This window comes from Anastrepha ludens, chromosome 3 (genome assembly GCF_028408465.1).
Source record: "Anastrepha ludens isolate Willacy chromosome 3, idAnaLude1.1, whole genome shotgun sequence".
In the NCBI taxonomy this organism is placed as follows: domain Eukaryota; kingdom Metazoa; phylum Arthropoda; class Insecta; order Diptera; family Tephritidae; genus Anastrepha; species Anastrepha ludens.
In genome coordinates this window covers 132,155,363-132,169,518 of record NC_071499.1, presented here as the reverse complement: position 1 = coordinate 132,169,518, position 14,156 = coordinate 132,155,363, and the positions used below count along the sequence as shown (strand labels likewise).

At 35.1% G+C, this 14,156-nt stretch overlaps 1 protein-coding gene across 29 annotated transcripts in view; it reads right to left on the bottom strand.

Moving 5' to 3' along the window:
• LOC128859316 (basement membrane-specific heparan sulfate proteoglycan core protein) overlaps window positions 1-14,156 on the bottom strand; it is a 202,138-nt gene that overhangs the window by 184,787 nt on the left and 3,195 nt on the right. For 27 of the 29 annotated variants that reach the window (XM_054096226.1, XM_054096227.1, XM_054096259.1 and 24 more), the window contains exon 2: window positions 13,635-13,983. In XM_054096226.1, the coding sequence (XP_053952201.1) occupies window positions 13,635-13,757 (123 nt within the window). In that variant the 5' untranslated portion in view covers window positions 13,758-13,983. The remainder of the gene's footprint in view (window positions 1-13,634; window positions 13,984-14,156) is intronic. The other 2 variants (XM_054096223.1, XM_054096228.1) reach the window with 1 other exon arrangement.

The following is a 14,156-nucleotide window of genomic DNA, read 5'->3' as shown; positions in this document are numbered from 1 at the left end:
GATGCCGAAACTTTGTATTTTCCTACCTCTATAACGTACAGTCATTACGCATTTTAAAAGTTTAATATTTGGAAACTGGCACTGATGTGTTACGAAGTGACCGCCTTGACTCCTTGACACCACAAGATCTACTCAGATTTCTTCGGAGATCGGGTAGATTGAAGAAAATTAAAAGGGAATCCAAGTTTAGTACAATAGACTTAATTAATGTCTGAGTGCTGCACTTCCAACAAAAAACAACAACAAAAAGTTGCAGACATTTTATGTCTGTTTTCCTCTATATAGAACAGTCATTATATATTCACACATTTTATTTGTGGAATTATTCGTTGAACAGCGAAAACACTAACCTTCGAGAAAATCGGGGAAAAAATTGTATTTAAAAAAAGCTAGTGGCGCAGAAGTTATATATTCTCTTTCATTTATATGATACAACCATTGCACTTTCAAGTATTTAAGTTTTGGCGGTATTTCGTGAACACCGAATTAAATTTTAACATCACGCTTCTTCACCGCGAGTATGTTTCAATAATCTCCTTATGCATTGTGATTATGTGTTTGTATTATATAATACATAAATATGCAAAAGCAAATGGGGTGCATTTCAACTGAGTCTCGCATAAAAATGAGAAAAATCGTGCGCTCTTCTAAGTGTTTGCAGTTGCGTCAACATACAATGCAAATATTTGCCCAGAAGGCAGCACTTGAAAATGACCGCCTCGGTGCGGGACTGCTTGACTGGCTGAATGTTTGACCAACACACCAGCAAAGCAGTGCATAAACTAATAAAAAAACACATAATATACATATGCATACTTCTATGTTTGCAAAAAACATTACTTGTTAAAGTATTGCTGAGAGTATGAGAGCCACTTAAAACAAAATTCATGGTGTGGAAATTGAAGAGCAGAAGCGGGTTTGTTTGCTGTTTTTATTTTATTTTTTTATTCTAGTTATTGTTAAGTATCGGCAGCAAAAGCTAATAGTTGGGGCAGAAACAACAAGCCAATAGCAAAACAGCCAATAAAAATAAATAAATGCAATATGTCTGGCGTGTTAAATTAAACAGTATATGCAACTGAGTTACAAAAACAAACAAGCGCATGCAACTATGACATAAAAGTATAAAATATGTATATGTATGTATGAATGTACAGTCCGCGAAATAAATGCATCCTCAAAGCACCTCAACATTCTGAGCAGTTTCAAAATTTAAAACTTTAGGCAATATTTTAAATTGTATAGTTTTCATTAAAATCTTAAAATGCTTAATCTGAATTTAAAAATTTGGGTACGCAGTTCAATAGTCCATTCAATTTTAGCATAACGAAAACTAAGTTTGAGGTTGCAGGGAAATCCATTTAATTTTTTATATTTTTTTTCCTTGACGGTGGTTCCCATTTTCTACATATAACAACGTCATCAACTTATATTTTTTATTTTTTTAATTTTTAAACAAAGTTTGAAACTTGGATAAAAATGTATTTATTATGGAATGAACTTCATTTTTATAAACAAAATTATTTAAAATAAAAAGTTAATAAATAAGTAGTCAAAACCTATCTAAATGTTGTGATTTTATATTTTTTTCGCTGTCTGTTTATGAAGAGTGCATAAAGCCACTCGAAAGCAAAAACAACGACAGTAGTAGTGGAAAAAATAACATTGAAAATGGAATGGAATGAGCGCAGCGTGCCCGAGCGCGTCAAGGCGCAGGCACATCGCGGCGGGCGACAGAGGGGAGCTGCAGGTTGATGACGAAATGCGATACTATACATTCTTTAAAATGCGTAAAATGCAACTAAACAAATTTCTAAGTGCAAAAAAGAGTGTGTATTTATGCCCATGTATGCATGTGTGCCGTCAACGAATACAAACACACAAGTGAGTTTATAGAAGCATATTTTTGCTTATAAAATGGAAAAGTAATGAGTTGCTTCATTTCTTTTTTCAAATTCAAGTCCGATTGATCGCCTAGTTGGTCGGTTGCTGGGCAATGCCGCTTCTAATTGGAGTGAATTACTTTTCATGTTTGAATAGTATTTGCATTGTGGTTACATAATTTCACATACAAGCAGATAACTATGAGTTTGCTGCCACACGATTCTGCGCCACTTCAAGCAGCTGCCACTGAGAATAGGCGAAAACCCCATTTCCTTGCTTGCTCCAGTTGCATTAAGTGCTGAATAAAGTTGCAAAATATGTGTATATTACCCACATACATATGTATCATTGAGTATGCATGTGTGTGTGTATGTGAATTTATAACACACGCTCGCCATTTGTTTTGGCAGAAATATGAGTTGCGCAAATATTTGCATAGATCTTGTTGTAAAAGCCTGTTGCTATGTTGCTGCTGCTGCTTCTTCTCCTGATACCTTACATTACATTGAATGGAGATAAGCGGGGAATTGCAAAGTCTACGAATATTTATTTCAGTGCTGAGTAGACAGAGTGAAATATTGTAGAATTCGTAGCTATGATTTTTTGTGCAAAGCAGATTTGAGAAATTTTTTTGATGAAAAATTTTAAATCCTCAACAATGATAGAAAAGTACATACATAGGTATAATTGTAATTTTTGAGGCCCGTTCTTAAGACGAGAGTAGGCTCGGTGAGTAGGCCTCATTTTGAATGCATTTAAGGAGCAGCAAAGTTACTTTTGAAAGGTTTTGCAAACCAATTTTATTTTCCCAAGCTGATTGTGGTTAAAAAGATTTGAACGTGAAAATATTTAGTGGTATGACATTGGGAACGGAATAATTAATAGTATGTCGTAGAGGTACTCAGCTGTTTCTTATGTGAGTCTTTTTCAATTACACGTTTCCCACGCAAAATGCCAATACAGCAGTTTGCTTTGCTCAGATGCTTTTTTGCTAAAAAATTAACATGCGCAGCAAAGGTGAGATGAAAAAAGGAACATTTCGTTACAGGAGGAATAATCTCAAGAGCAGAAGAGTGAAAAATGACCCCCGATGAATGCTAATGATAAGAGGAGCCAGCGAAAACGTTTAAATCAGACACTAATGCAACTTCCTTGGCGGAGTAATTTGGATTGAATGCATGCAACTTTTCACAGGGTGCTCCAGAAGGGGTTCATGCGTTAATATGGAGGGCATAAAAAAACGTACTGGCTCACGGGTACTGTTTTTCCAGCTGCATATTGTCGAAGGGAAACTTTTCCAGTAGTTGATTCGATCGAACTTTTGCCAACATAATTTTTAGATAAATGAGTTTTGAATAAGGCTATTGGTATGAGAAAAACCATTGTGCACCTTAGTTACAATAATATTTTCAACTAGGAAATGTGTGTCTCATTTTTCACTCTTTCACTAGAAAATGTCTGCGGCCGATAAAAATTATATTTTATATGTTTTTTATTAAGTTTAGTTGAAAGATAAATAAAAATAGAATATTGCTTGGGATGTTTTTAAACAATTTGTATTTCCATTTAAAATAATTAGGGCTTACAGACATGCAGTTTGAAAATAGTGGCGCTGGAGGATCAAAAGTGCTGAAGTGCTTAGGTTTACTTCTTGTGTGAAGAAATTTCGGCGATTTTTGTGCATCTTTTCTTGGAGTACTTTTTTATCCCACCGCTTTGTTGAACAAATCATGGCTAGTGAAAATTCCGGATAGAAAAATTTAAACATCATTCCCTTCAGTAAAAAAAAATATGTAGCGTCAATAGAATTTGGAAGCGTTGCTACCCTTTTAGCCTAAAATTCACTCATTCTCATTATCTAAAATAAACGAATCAAATTCGGCGTATCGTTCGCCTCGCTCGCAGTTTTACTGGGCCATGCCTCAGTATCTACGTAATTTTTATAAATTATAAATCTTCCAATAAGGTGATTAATTTTGTGCCACCCTGTACAACAAAGCTTGGCATAGTGCTTATTTGTCGTTCATAGCTTATACGAATTCTAGCCGCTTCTGCTTATCTTAGTAGTCACAGATGCTGGAGTAGCTTTACGAAATTTCATGCATCCTTATTTTACACCCGTTACCTACAGAGGTGATAAACTGCAGCAAAATCATTGAAATTACAATTTAAAAGAAAAAAAGAATCATGAAAATTGGAGACTGATAAATAATCTCAGTGTGAAACCCGACATTTCGTAGAACAACCAAAAGCTAGGAAAGTGTCAGGTACTGGATTGCTTGGAAGTCCCACTGCTTGGGCGTGGAAATATAATATGAGACTTACAAGTTTATAACTGGTAAGATTACACAGCTCTATAGCTTTGCACATGCTTATAACGGAAATGGAGCTGTAGAGAGTACACACATGGCCGTTATAAACTAACAAATTGCTTAGATTCCCTTTTCCAAAACAAAAAAAAAAGTGCAAGAATGAACTTAAAAAGAATTGAACGCGAAATGTAACGTATGCCAACTACTAGATTGCAGATATTAGAGGGAGGGCGTGGACGCATCTTCTGTATGCCAACGAGATTGACGGAAGAGGGCAACTAATAAATCAAGACTCTACTTTGAAGCTTCCCACAGTGGCAAGCATATTGTTATTATATAAGCATATATATATACATATATGTATAATTGGCGCGTACACCCTTTTTGAGTGCTTGGCCGATCTCCTCCTCCTATTTATGGCGTGCGTCTTGATGTTGTTCCACAAATGGAGGGGCCTACAGTTTGAAGCCGACTCCGAACGGCAGATATTTTTTATGAGGAGCTTTTTCATGGCAGAAATACACTCGGAGGTTTGCCATTGCCTGCCGAGGGGCGACCGCTATTAGAAAAATGTATTTTTTTAATTTTTGGTGTTTCACCAAGATTCGAACCTATGTTCTCTCTGTGAATTCCGAATGGTAGTCACGCACCAACCCATTCGGCTACGGCAGCCGCCAATTATATAAGCATACTGTTGTTAAAAGCTCGATGATTGCGAGTTTTAGTTCGAATTTTTTTTGTTTCGTGATACTTTTTGCATAACGTTTTAAATATTTATAAGTGCTGCTGTTTTATCAGGCTTTTTTTTTTGTTCGAGATACTTTCCGCGTAAATTTTTTAATAGGTGGTGCGTTTTTGTATGGGCAGCTCAACAATTTTTTTTGTTTTTTATTTTATTTCGAGATACTCTCAGCATACATTTTTATAGGTCGTGTTTTTTGGCACTTTTTTTTGAATTTTTTGGCTTTATTTCGACATATCCTCCACATAAACGTTCAAAGGCGAATTTTTTCGTACCAATATCAGGACCGACCCGTTCGTACGCCAATGTTTTATTTATTTTATTAATATAATTTTTTACCACACCGTGACACTTCGATATGAGCTTTCATTTTTATATGCGCCCCCTAAGCAACTGTAACCAGTTTTCTCACAACATTTAATTCTTGCTTCTAATTATCTATGAAAGGGTCCATGCAAAGTCACCTTCAACATTACTTCTCCTATTTATTATCCAAATTTGCTTATACATTTTTGTATGATTCATTATTTGCTTTCTGAGTAGCAAATATTCATAGTAGAAGACTAATTTCTTGGGTTTTTGATATTTTTTCCAGAACTCCGCTGCTCTACAATCAAGCAAATAGCCGTTAAGTAGATAAGCCTGTCACTGCACTTTACACTCGTGCGTGTGTGCGTGCGTGCGTTCATGTACATGAGTGTTTCAATGCGTGACTGAGCTCTCATTTGGCCTCATTACTTGTTTACGCACATTCCTACATATATGAATACTTGGATGGGTGTGTGTTTGTGCCGCACCTGCCTTCTTCTGCTTTTGCTCCACTATTTATCATTATTTCTTCAGCGTTTTTCTCTCGCTGCTTATGTGGTTTATCAATTTGCAGCGTAAGAATAATAAAAACTAATATGAATAAAAAAACAAAGCAAAATAAAATCAAAAATCACAAACAAAAAATAAAAACAACTACATTTTTACAACTTTTCGATAATCGCTTCGCATGCTTCCCAAAATGCGCTACGATACGGAGCAGCTGCTAAAGCGCTTAGCAAACATTGCGTAATATTCAAAAGCATTGAGGGCATTTGGCGAATATTCGCGTATTCCCAGTTAAGATATCGAAATCTGCTGCATTGCCCATTTGCCAGCAGTTAAATGGGTGGTTCAATTGATTCCTCTTTGTATTTTTTTTTTTTTTTTTTGATATTCAGCATTTGCCGATTTGGTTAAAAATATTTTACAGATGATCAGCGATTCAACAGACAGGCACTGAGATCGGCCATGGGCAGGCAAAAATTTTTGAGGCGTCAAATGAATGAACGTTTTCGTATTTTTTCAACAAGAAAACAGAGGTGCTTTAAATTTTTTTTTTTTTCATTTCGATGTTTTATGCATTTTCAAAAAAAAAGAGGACTTCTTTTTTCTGCAGTTGTTTATAATTTCGCTCGAAACAATGCTTTGAAAGTACAAAAACAAGCTCCCCTCCTCCTCCAAAATAAAACAGCAATCATCGAAAGCTGTCGAATTGAAAGGAGCTATAAAGTTTATTCAGCGCTACTTGCAGTCAGCACTTTTGCAAGCACACACAGCTGCGTGTGTATGTGTGCATGAGTATTTTATGCCATTCATTAAGCATTAAAAAAGTTGCACATTTCGAACATATGGACGCAATATGTGGCGGAATTGATTTTGCAGCCGCAGCCTGCTTTGTTGCTGGCTGCCTTTTCATAAATTTTTTGTTTTCGTAAATTTTTGCACTATTGCCTTTACTTGAAAAAAATGGTCTTATTTTCTAGCGTTTTTCGGGCATAAATAACAATTAGTAGCGTAATGCTCATTGCTACAAGGCACCCTTGCCTCCCGCGCCCACGAACGCCGCCTGTCGCCGTTAAGTTAGTAGGTCAACAGCGATTTACTCCAGCTTTTTTAGTAGCCACGGCGCCTTGCAAGTGTACGCAACTTATTTACATTAAGCGTTGTGCAATTATCTTCATACAGGCACACACATACATACATACATAAGCACAAGTATGTCTGCGTATGTGGCATTTGCAGCATCCGCCAAATTGTGCGAGACGAGCAAGCTGGCATAACCGGCGTTTGCTTTATTTTCTTTTTTTGCTGTGGCAGCTTGAGTGCCAGCCGCCAGTTATGCGTTGCATATGGTGCACTTATGTGTGGCCGCTTTGACACGTTCAATGGCTGGCTGTTGCATGATTTTATGAGGCACTTGTTAGCGCACACAACAACAAACACAATATTAAAGAAACGTTGCTCAAGCAAAGGCGAGCCAACTTGAAGTGCTGCCATCAATGGCTGGTGGCTAAGAAACAGAATGAATGAAATCGAGGTAGTGGAAGTCACTGCCAGTCAGTACTTCAAGAATGCGAATTTGAATAAGTCAATTTTTATTGCGTTCCTCGGTGTAAAAATTGCCCAGATTAGCTGGATTCTCTAACTCACTCATCCACCGAACCCAACAGTGGGCTGAAGAAAGAAAGCAATTCAACAGGTTAGTACGGAAAATTAAGACAGGTGCTGTCAATTGTGCGTGGGGATCGCTGGTTTTCGGTCAAGAGCTAAATGCAGGAAAACATTTTGCCTCCTAGTAGAAATTTTGTTTGCATTAAAGTGAAATATTCAACGGGTAAAGTAAAAATGTGTGTATATGGCAGTATAGCCGGTGTTAAGGAGGCATAAGAAAGGGAGTCTGTTGCTTCGTACTTGATGACCTGAAGCCTAATTAAGTTCCTTCCAGAAAACATTTTCATGTATGAAATTTCTTTAAAAATAACCTGCTACTCAATTTTTTATTGAAAGTTTGGAATTTTTTTTTTTAATTTCTGAAATTTCAATTTTTGAACAAAAACTACAATTTAAAATCAATTGAATTTTTTATTGCATATTTTGAATTTTACAAAAACATTTTTTGAAAATTTTTGAATAAAACTAAAACTAAATTTTTAAATCGATTGATTTTTTTCGAAAAAATTCCCGAAAAACCTTTTACTTTGAGTTTATAAGAAAAGTGGTTAAAACCGCTTACAATTCGACATACAAAAACCCTTTGCCCGGAAAAACATTCTGAAATATTTTGAAGTTGAATTTTCTAACGAAAAACTATTCCTTTAACTTAATTTTAATTCCTATTTTTGAGAAAAAAAAATGTTGAAAGTTCTCAAAACATTGGATGTTGAAGAATTTGTTACTCTCATTTTGATATGCAATTTTTTAATTCCCTCAAATTCTTTTTCTATGCAAAGAAATTCAAAACTCCCTTTTAGGGTTTTGAAAAAATGTGTAGATTTATTAAAAAAAAAACCGAAAAAATATAGATAACTGGTACTTTGAAACTTTGGTTTCGTAGCAACAAATTTCAAAGCTCCAAATTTTGAGACAATTTTGTATATTAATTTCGTTAAAAAAATCTATATAACTGGAAATTTGAACTTTAGGCTTTTCCAACTAAAGAGTTTCTCAAAAAATGTATTTTAATTTTGTAACCTACAAATTTCGCAACTTCATTTAGTAACTTGGACTTTTGGTTTTTCTAACTAAAAAAGTCTCAAAAAATTTTTAAAATTGCAATTTTCAAAGAAAAGGTTGCTATACATAACTTTTGGTTTTCACTTGCAGTAGGAAAAATTCGAGCCTATGGACCCAAATAATTTTCAAGTCTCTTAGTCTTTGCAAAAGGGGAGGCAGACAATTTCGTTGCTCTCTAAAACATCAGAAAAGTGTTACGGTGACACTGGTGCATACACAAGCAACAACAACAACACTTCAGTGAACTTTTACGCACTCACTGCAACTTGCCGTAATTCATAGAAAACTGCACGTCAACTCCAAATGATAAGAGAGGCTAGTGAAGCAGCCCCACTTCTCACATACGCACGCATGCACATACATGATCCACTTAACGATATATGGTAACAATTACACATCAAAATAAGTTAATAAATAAATCTGTAACTAAAAGCAAATAAAAAGGAGAGCAACACAGATTAACGCACGAAGATGCTGACCTCTTTACACAACTTCCGATTTGATAAATGACTTTGGCAGGCAACAACTAAAATGAAAAAAAACCACAATAAACTTAACTAGCCACAACAACGGTAATCTACAAGAAGTGCACAACTTGATTGGAAAGGGGGCGACACACATACAAGTGTCCAATGCATATGTGTGCATCAGCCGAGGCAGAGCAGGGATGGAATGAGGTGTGGCAGCGGAGCAAGGGGGATTAGTACAGGCGAATCGAAAGTGAATTTGAGGCGAACGAGAGCAGGCGTTTTGCCGAAAATATTTTTTTTAATTATTTTTTAAAGAAAAGGTTAAAAAATAATAGCGAAGCTTACTTTCAGTTGTAAAAATTACATAACGGAGTCTTAATAAAAATTTGTATCACATTTAACGGACTTCCTGGTTTACTTAGCCCGCAAAAGATAACCCCTAGACATAGAATTGTGAAATCAGCAAAAAAATTTAGTTTAGCCTGATATATTGTATATTTCATAAACTACATACACATACACACGGCCATTGACAACACCATTTTCGCGCTGCATGAACTTCAAGCTCAGCCATTAATAGATTGGAGCCAACTTAAAAACTATCAACACACAAAACAAAAGATTAAAAAATAATTTGAAAAAAAGAAATAAAAAAATTTCAATACAACGATTGCCATTTTATAAGCAAAACGTCTTGAAATAACCATTTTCCATTCATTTTCAGACATCTGATTTCGCTAACAAATAAATTGGCTCATCTTCATATTCTACTTTGCCATTGTCGTGCTGATAACACGCCGCAGCAAGCACATACATGCGTATGTGTTGTTGTCTTATTGGCAATCAACAGCCGGCAGTCGGCCGTTAGCAGCGCTGCCTCAGCCTACGCAGCCGCTGTTGGCGCCGCCACCGCGGTCGCCTTTCAGCAGCATAATTGGCTATTTTTGGCTAAACTTTTGCGGTGGCGCTCAACGCGTGGATGTGTATGTGTGCATGCAGAATGCTTGAAATGTTTTGAAGTGATTTATGCGCTTGTTGTTGTCAACTTCTGTTGTCTTCGGCTGTCTTCTGCCTTGGCTTCGGCCACACTGATAACCTGGCCTATTATATTTTTTTCAAGCTTGAACTTTTATTATTGAACTTATTTGCGCTGATTTATTGTTGTTGCATTTGCTGATAAAATGTTAAAAGAGCAATTAAAATATAATAGAAGCTTCTTTTTTGAATTTTTTTCTTTTATTTTCTATGGGATGTGAAATATGAGATTAGAAGATCCGGTGTTGGGGCGTTCAAAAAGTGGAACAACACGTCCTTGAATCAAATATGAAATTCAATTTCTATTGATGCTGATTCGGAAATGTCGAATAAGTAACGGAAATGTGATTCGATTAGAAGAGGCTGTAATTTATTTTAATCGTTCGAGCATTGATTTTTGTTTTTGTTTTTTTTTTTATTTTTTGTTTTGTAATTTCTGTATGTAAGTATGTATTGGGCCTTCACCTAGAATCTCAGACTTTTCACTACATCCCTTCAATTTTAGAAATTTCCATATTTATTGTTTTAATAAAATTGCTTAAGTTGCCATTCAGCTACAGCAGCCGCATAAATCAATCTAGCAAATGCTGCTGATAGTTTTTTTTTTAATATTTACTTTGAAGTTCGCACAATAAAATTGTATTTTTAAAGCATTGCTTGTAAATAATGAAATTACAAGGAGGTGTTAATTGCTTGATTATCTTTTAATAAAAGTGTCTGTATACACACATACAAGCACACATTCTTGCGTTATGTTCATTTTTACAACAACGCTGCGAAATAGTTTTAATTGGCTAGCAACAAAATTCATAAAATTTAAAATACACATTTCTGGCATGATGGTTGGCAGACCGAGGAGTTAAAATTTTATGACAAAAACAAAATAAATAAATTTACGATTTTTTATATATTTTTTTTAAGTTTAAAATTTGTTTTTGGTTTTTATTTCTAAAAATATCATAGAATTCGCTTCCCTCCAATCCGGCAACCTGCACTTTCTTCAAAACATTATTTCATGCATATACCTATCAAACCGGAATTCTCACACTTATGACAGTTTGTGAAAATGTATGAGTTTTCGAGCGATTTCGGACTTTTATGAAGCTATGTGACTTGAAACCATTTTTTAAGATTGATTGTAAGCTGGCATGAAGCTGGAAGCAGAAAGCAGATACAAATTGCATAAGTCAACATTCTTGATACAAATTTTCGAATTTTAAACAAACTGTTTCAAATACAGTGAGATTATAAAAAAAAAAAAAAAAAAATAAACATAAAGTTTTTTCAAGGATAAGAATTCATTATTACACCAAGCAATACGTGCTCAAGAATTAGTAGAGGCACTAAGTTGGGAAGCACTGTTTCATGCAGCTGATTTCCCAGACGTACCGCCAACTGACAAATGACTCGTTTGCTAAGAAAATTGTGAAAAATCACCTAGTGACTGGTTTGGCTCAAGCCATGCAGAATTTTTAGGCGGGGCATTTAGTTGTGAAGAAGCTGTATAACTGATTACGGGCGATATGTGCTGAGACATGAACCAGAAACTGATCGACATAGATTAGCATAGATAAATGTTAAGAACTCACCACTCTTAATAACATTTTTTGCTACCGTTTTCGAATAATAAGCGTACGCTTTTGAAATAAAAAAAAATCGTTTTCATGGGCATAAGCGTAGTTTTCTATATAACGTGGAAACTTCGCAGGAAAGTTTATCTAATTCTGGGATTTTCAGTTTTTCGTACGCCTTGCTTTCTGAAATGCTCATAGTAAAAACGCAAAAATGTCCAGCAAAATGCATACTTCACTAGTGATTGGTTCAACTAAAGATTGCATAATCTGCTTAGTACTAACAGAAATTTACCAACCCCATTAATTGAAGGTATTTTGAAAGGTCTATTAGCAAAATAAATGAAACTGAAATCCATCCCTTTGAAACTTAAAAGAAATGATTGAGCATCTATTACCACATTTCTGCTAAAAATATTTAATCTTAAGAAGCAAACATTTCAATCCTCTGCAAAAAGATCCAAAACCTATTAAATATACACAAATTCTGCTATTGGACAAACATTTCAACGATCAGCTCTGTGGTATTACAAAATTTCCAGGCCATCACTATCTGAGGGTGCTTCCACTTCTAGTTTGCGACTATAGCTGAGTAGGCGTTGTGAACTACATCTACATGACAGCCCACAACATCCAATCTCAACTGAAACTCTAAGATTACTCTCTCCACATGCTGCTGTTTGAAAAAGAAAAGATGCTGGCTGTAATTGCTACTCGTATCTCACTGGTGGTGTCAATATATGAGACTAGTTCGTCTTATAACTCACCGAATGGTTTAAAAAGAACAGTAGGCTCACTCAAACCGTTGCCGATCCATTGTGTAACCACACCGATGGTACTTTAGTCATAAAACGATTATAAATTTAGTTGTAAAATCTAACTTTAAAATTAGCTAAAAATGCCATACCCACTTTCATTCTAGTATTCAAACTAGTACTCTATTGCTAGAACCAGTCGCAGAGTTCAGCAACACAGTTCGTTTGCTATGACTCACCTTCCACTCATTTGCAAACGTAAAAGTATTTACACACTTACTCGTATATTTCTATTTACATATGCAAATATTCATATGTAATCGGTCTAATCAGGCGGTACTAAGGCTACAAGAAAGCGCTGAAAATAACTATGATGCAAAATGTTGAAAATCAGCGCAAAATTTAGATACGCATCAAAAAGTACCCAGATGTTTTCATGAATTAGGCCATTGTTGATGATATTTTTAAAATAATAGAACATCCGTTTAAAAAAAGCTTTAACTGAGACTAAATTTTCTGGGTGAGAGGTGTATTTTGCAAGCATAAAATTAAGGGAACTCGCTTTTAAATATATGCCGACTGCTTGATTTAGAGACCTTCTGCGGGGCAGCTTGAGCTATACGGCAGAACTAATGACAAAATGAGTAGAGTTAAAATATTAATAGGAATATTCTCAATTCGTCGCCCTTTTGGAATAATTTGAAGGTAATGAAAAAATCTAAATGATTTGTAACTCTTGCTCGAGTAGTCACTGAACAACTTTTAGAACGCACTCTTACTGGTTATCTTATAGAAAAGATGGGGTCTTAATGGTGCAGCCGTTTGCTTGATTCCGTGCCATCATATTTCTGAGAAAATTAAGGCCTGAATATTACACCATAATAACCATAGATTGGTTAACGATCGAATCGCAAATTATTCTGAGTTAAGCTGATACAAATTTCTACTCGGGGGTTCTTGGGATCGCTGACTACAAATCGATGCAAATTTTTCTTAGTTCAAAATCGAGGTAATCAGTGACTCAAAAATATCAAAATACCAGCTTGATGGCCTTATTGTTTAAATATTTACCTTTGAAATATTTCAGTTCTGCAACCACGAGAAAATATATACAATTAGAACTCGATTTTTAAAAAGTTTCAGCACAATTTTCTTAAGGAAATAGGCTATAATTTTATATATTTACTTGTTACTAATACACACAAGCCCCTTCCCTTCATTACCAACGTAGTTTCTGATATATCTAATTTCTTTCTTTCACAAAACCAAAAAAAAACCCGAAAAATTTTCTTTAATTCATTTTGCATATCACAATCACTCACCTTAGCCGTTGCAGTATGGTAGGTGCCACATGTGGCATGCAATATCAGCAGCACGGCTACCACTTTGAAAATCAGCGAGGCAATCCTCGCGGACGTCCTACTTTGGGGTACTTGAGACCCCATTTTGCTTTTCGCCGTCTGTATGCGGTCGGTTGATTGTGTGCGTGAATATTTTCACTTGGAAAATTTAATGTCAACGCCAAATGAAATTTTAAAAGTATTTCAAAAATAATGCAAACTAAAAATTTTAATAAACAAAAGTTGGCGCGACGTGCTTTAAACTTTTGCTAGTTTTTTTAATCCTCTTTTGCTTTTATTTGTTTATGACTGCAAAAACTACAAGTAAATTCTGAAATAATGAGACATTTGTTATTGTTTTTTGGGTTTGTTTCTACAAATTATGTAATTTGCTTTTCTGTATGGCACTTGTGCAGAACTGCAAACATAAAAAAATGCACAACAGTTTAGTAATTTTTGTTATTTTTTCAATATTTTTATGTGTGTGTTTTTTATTGTTGTATT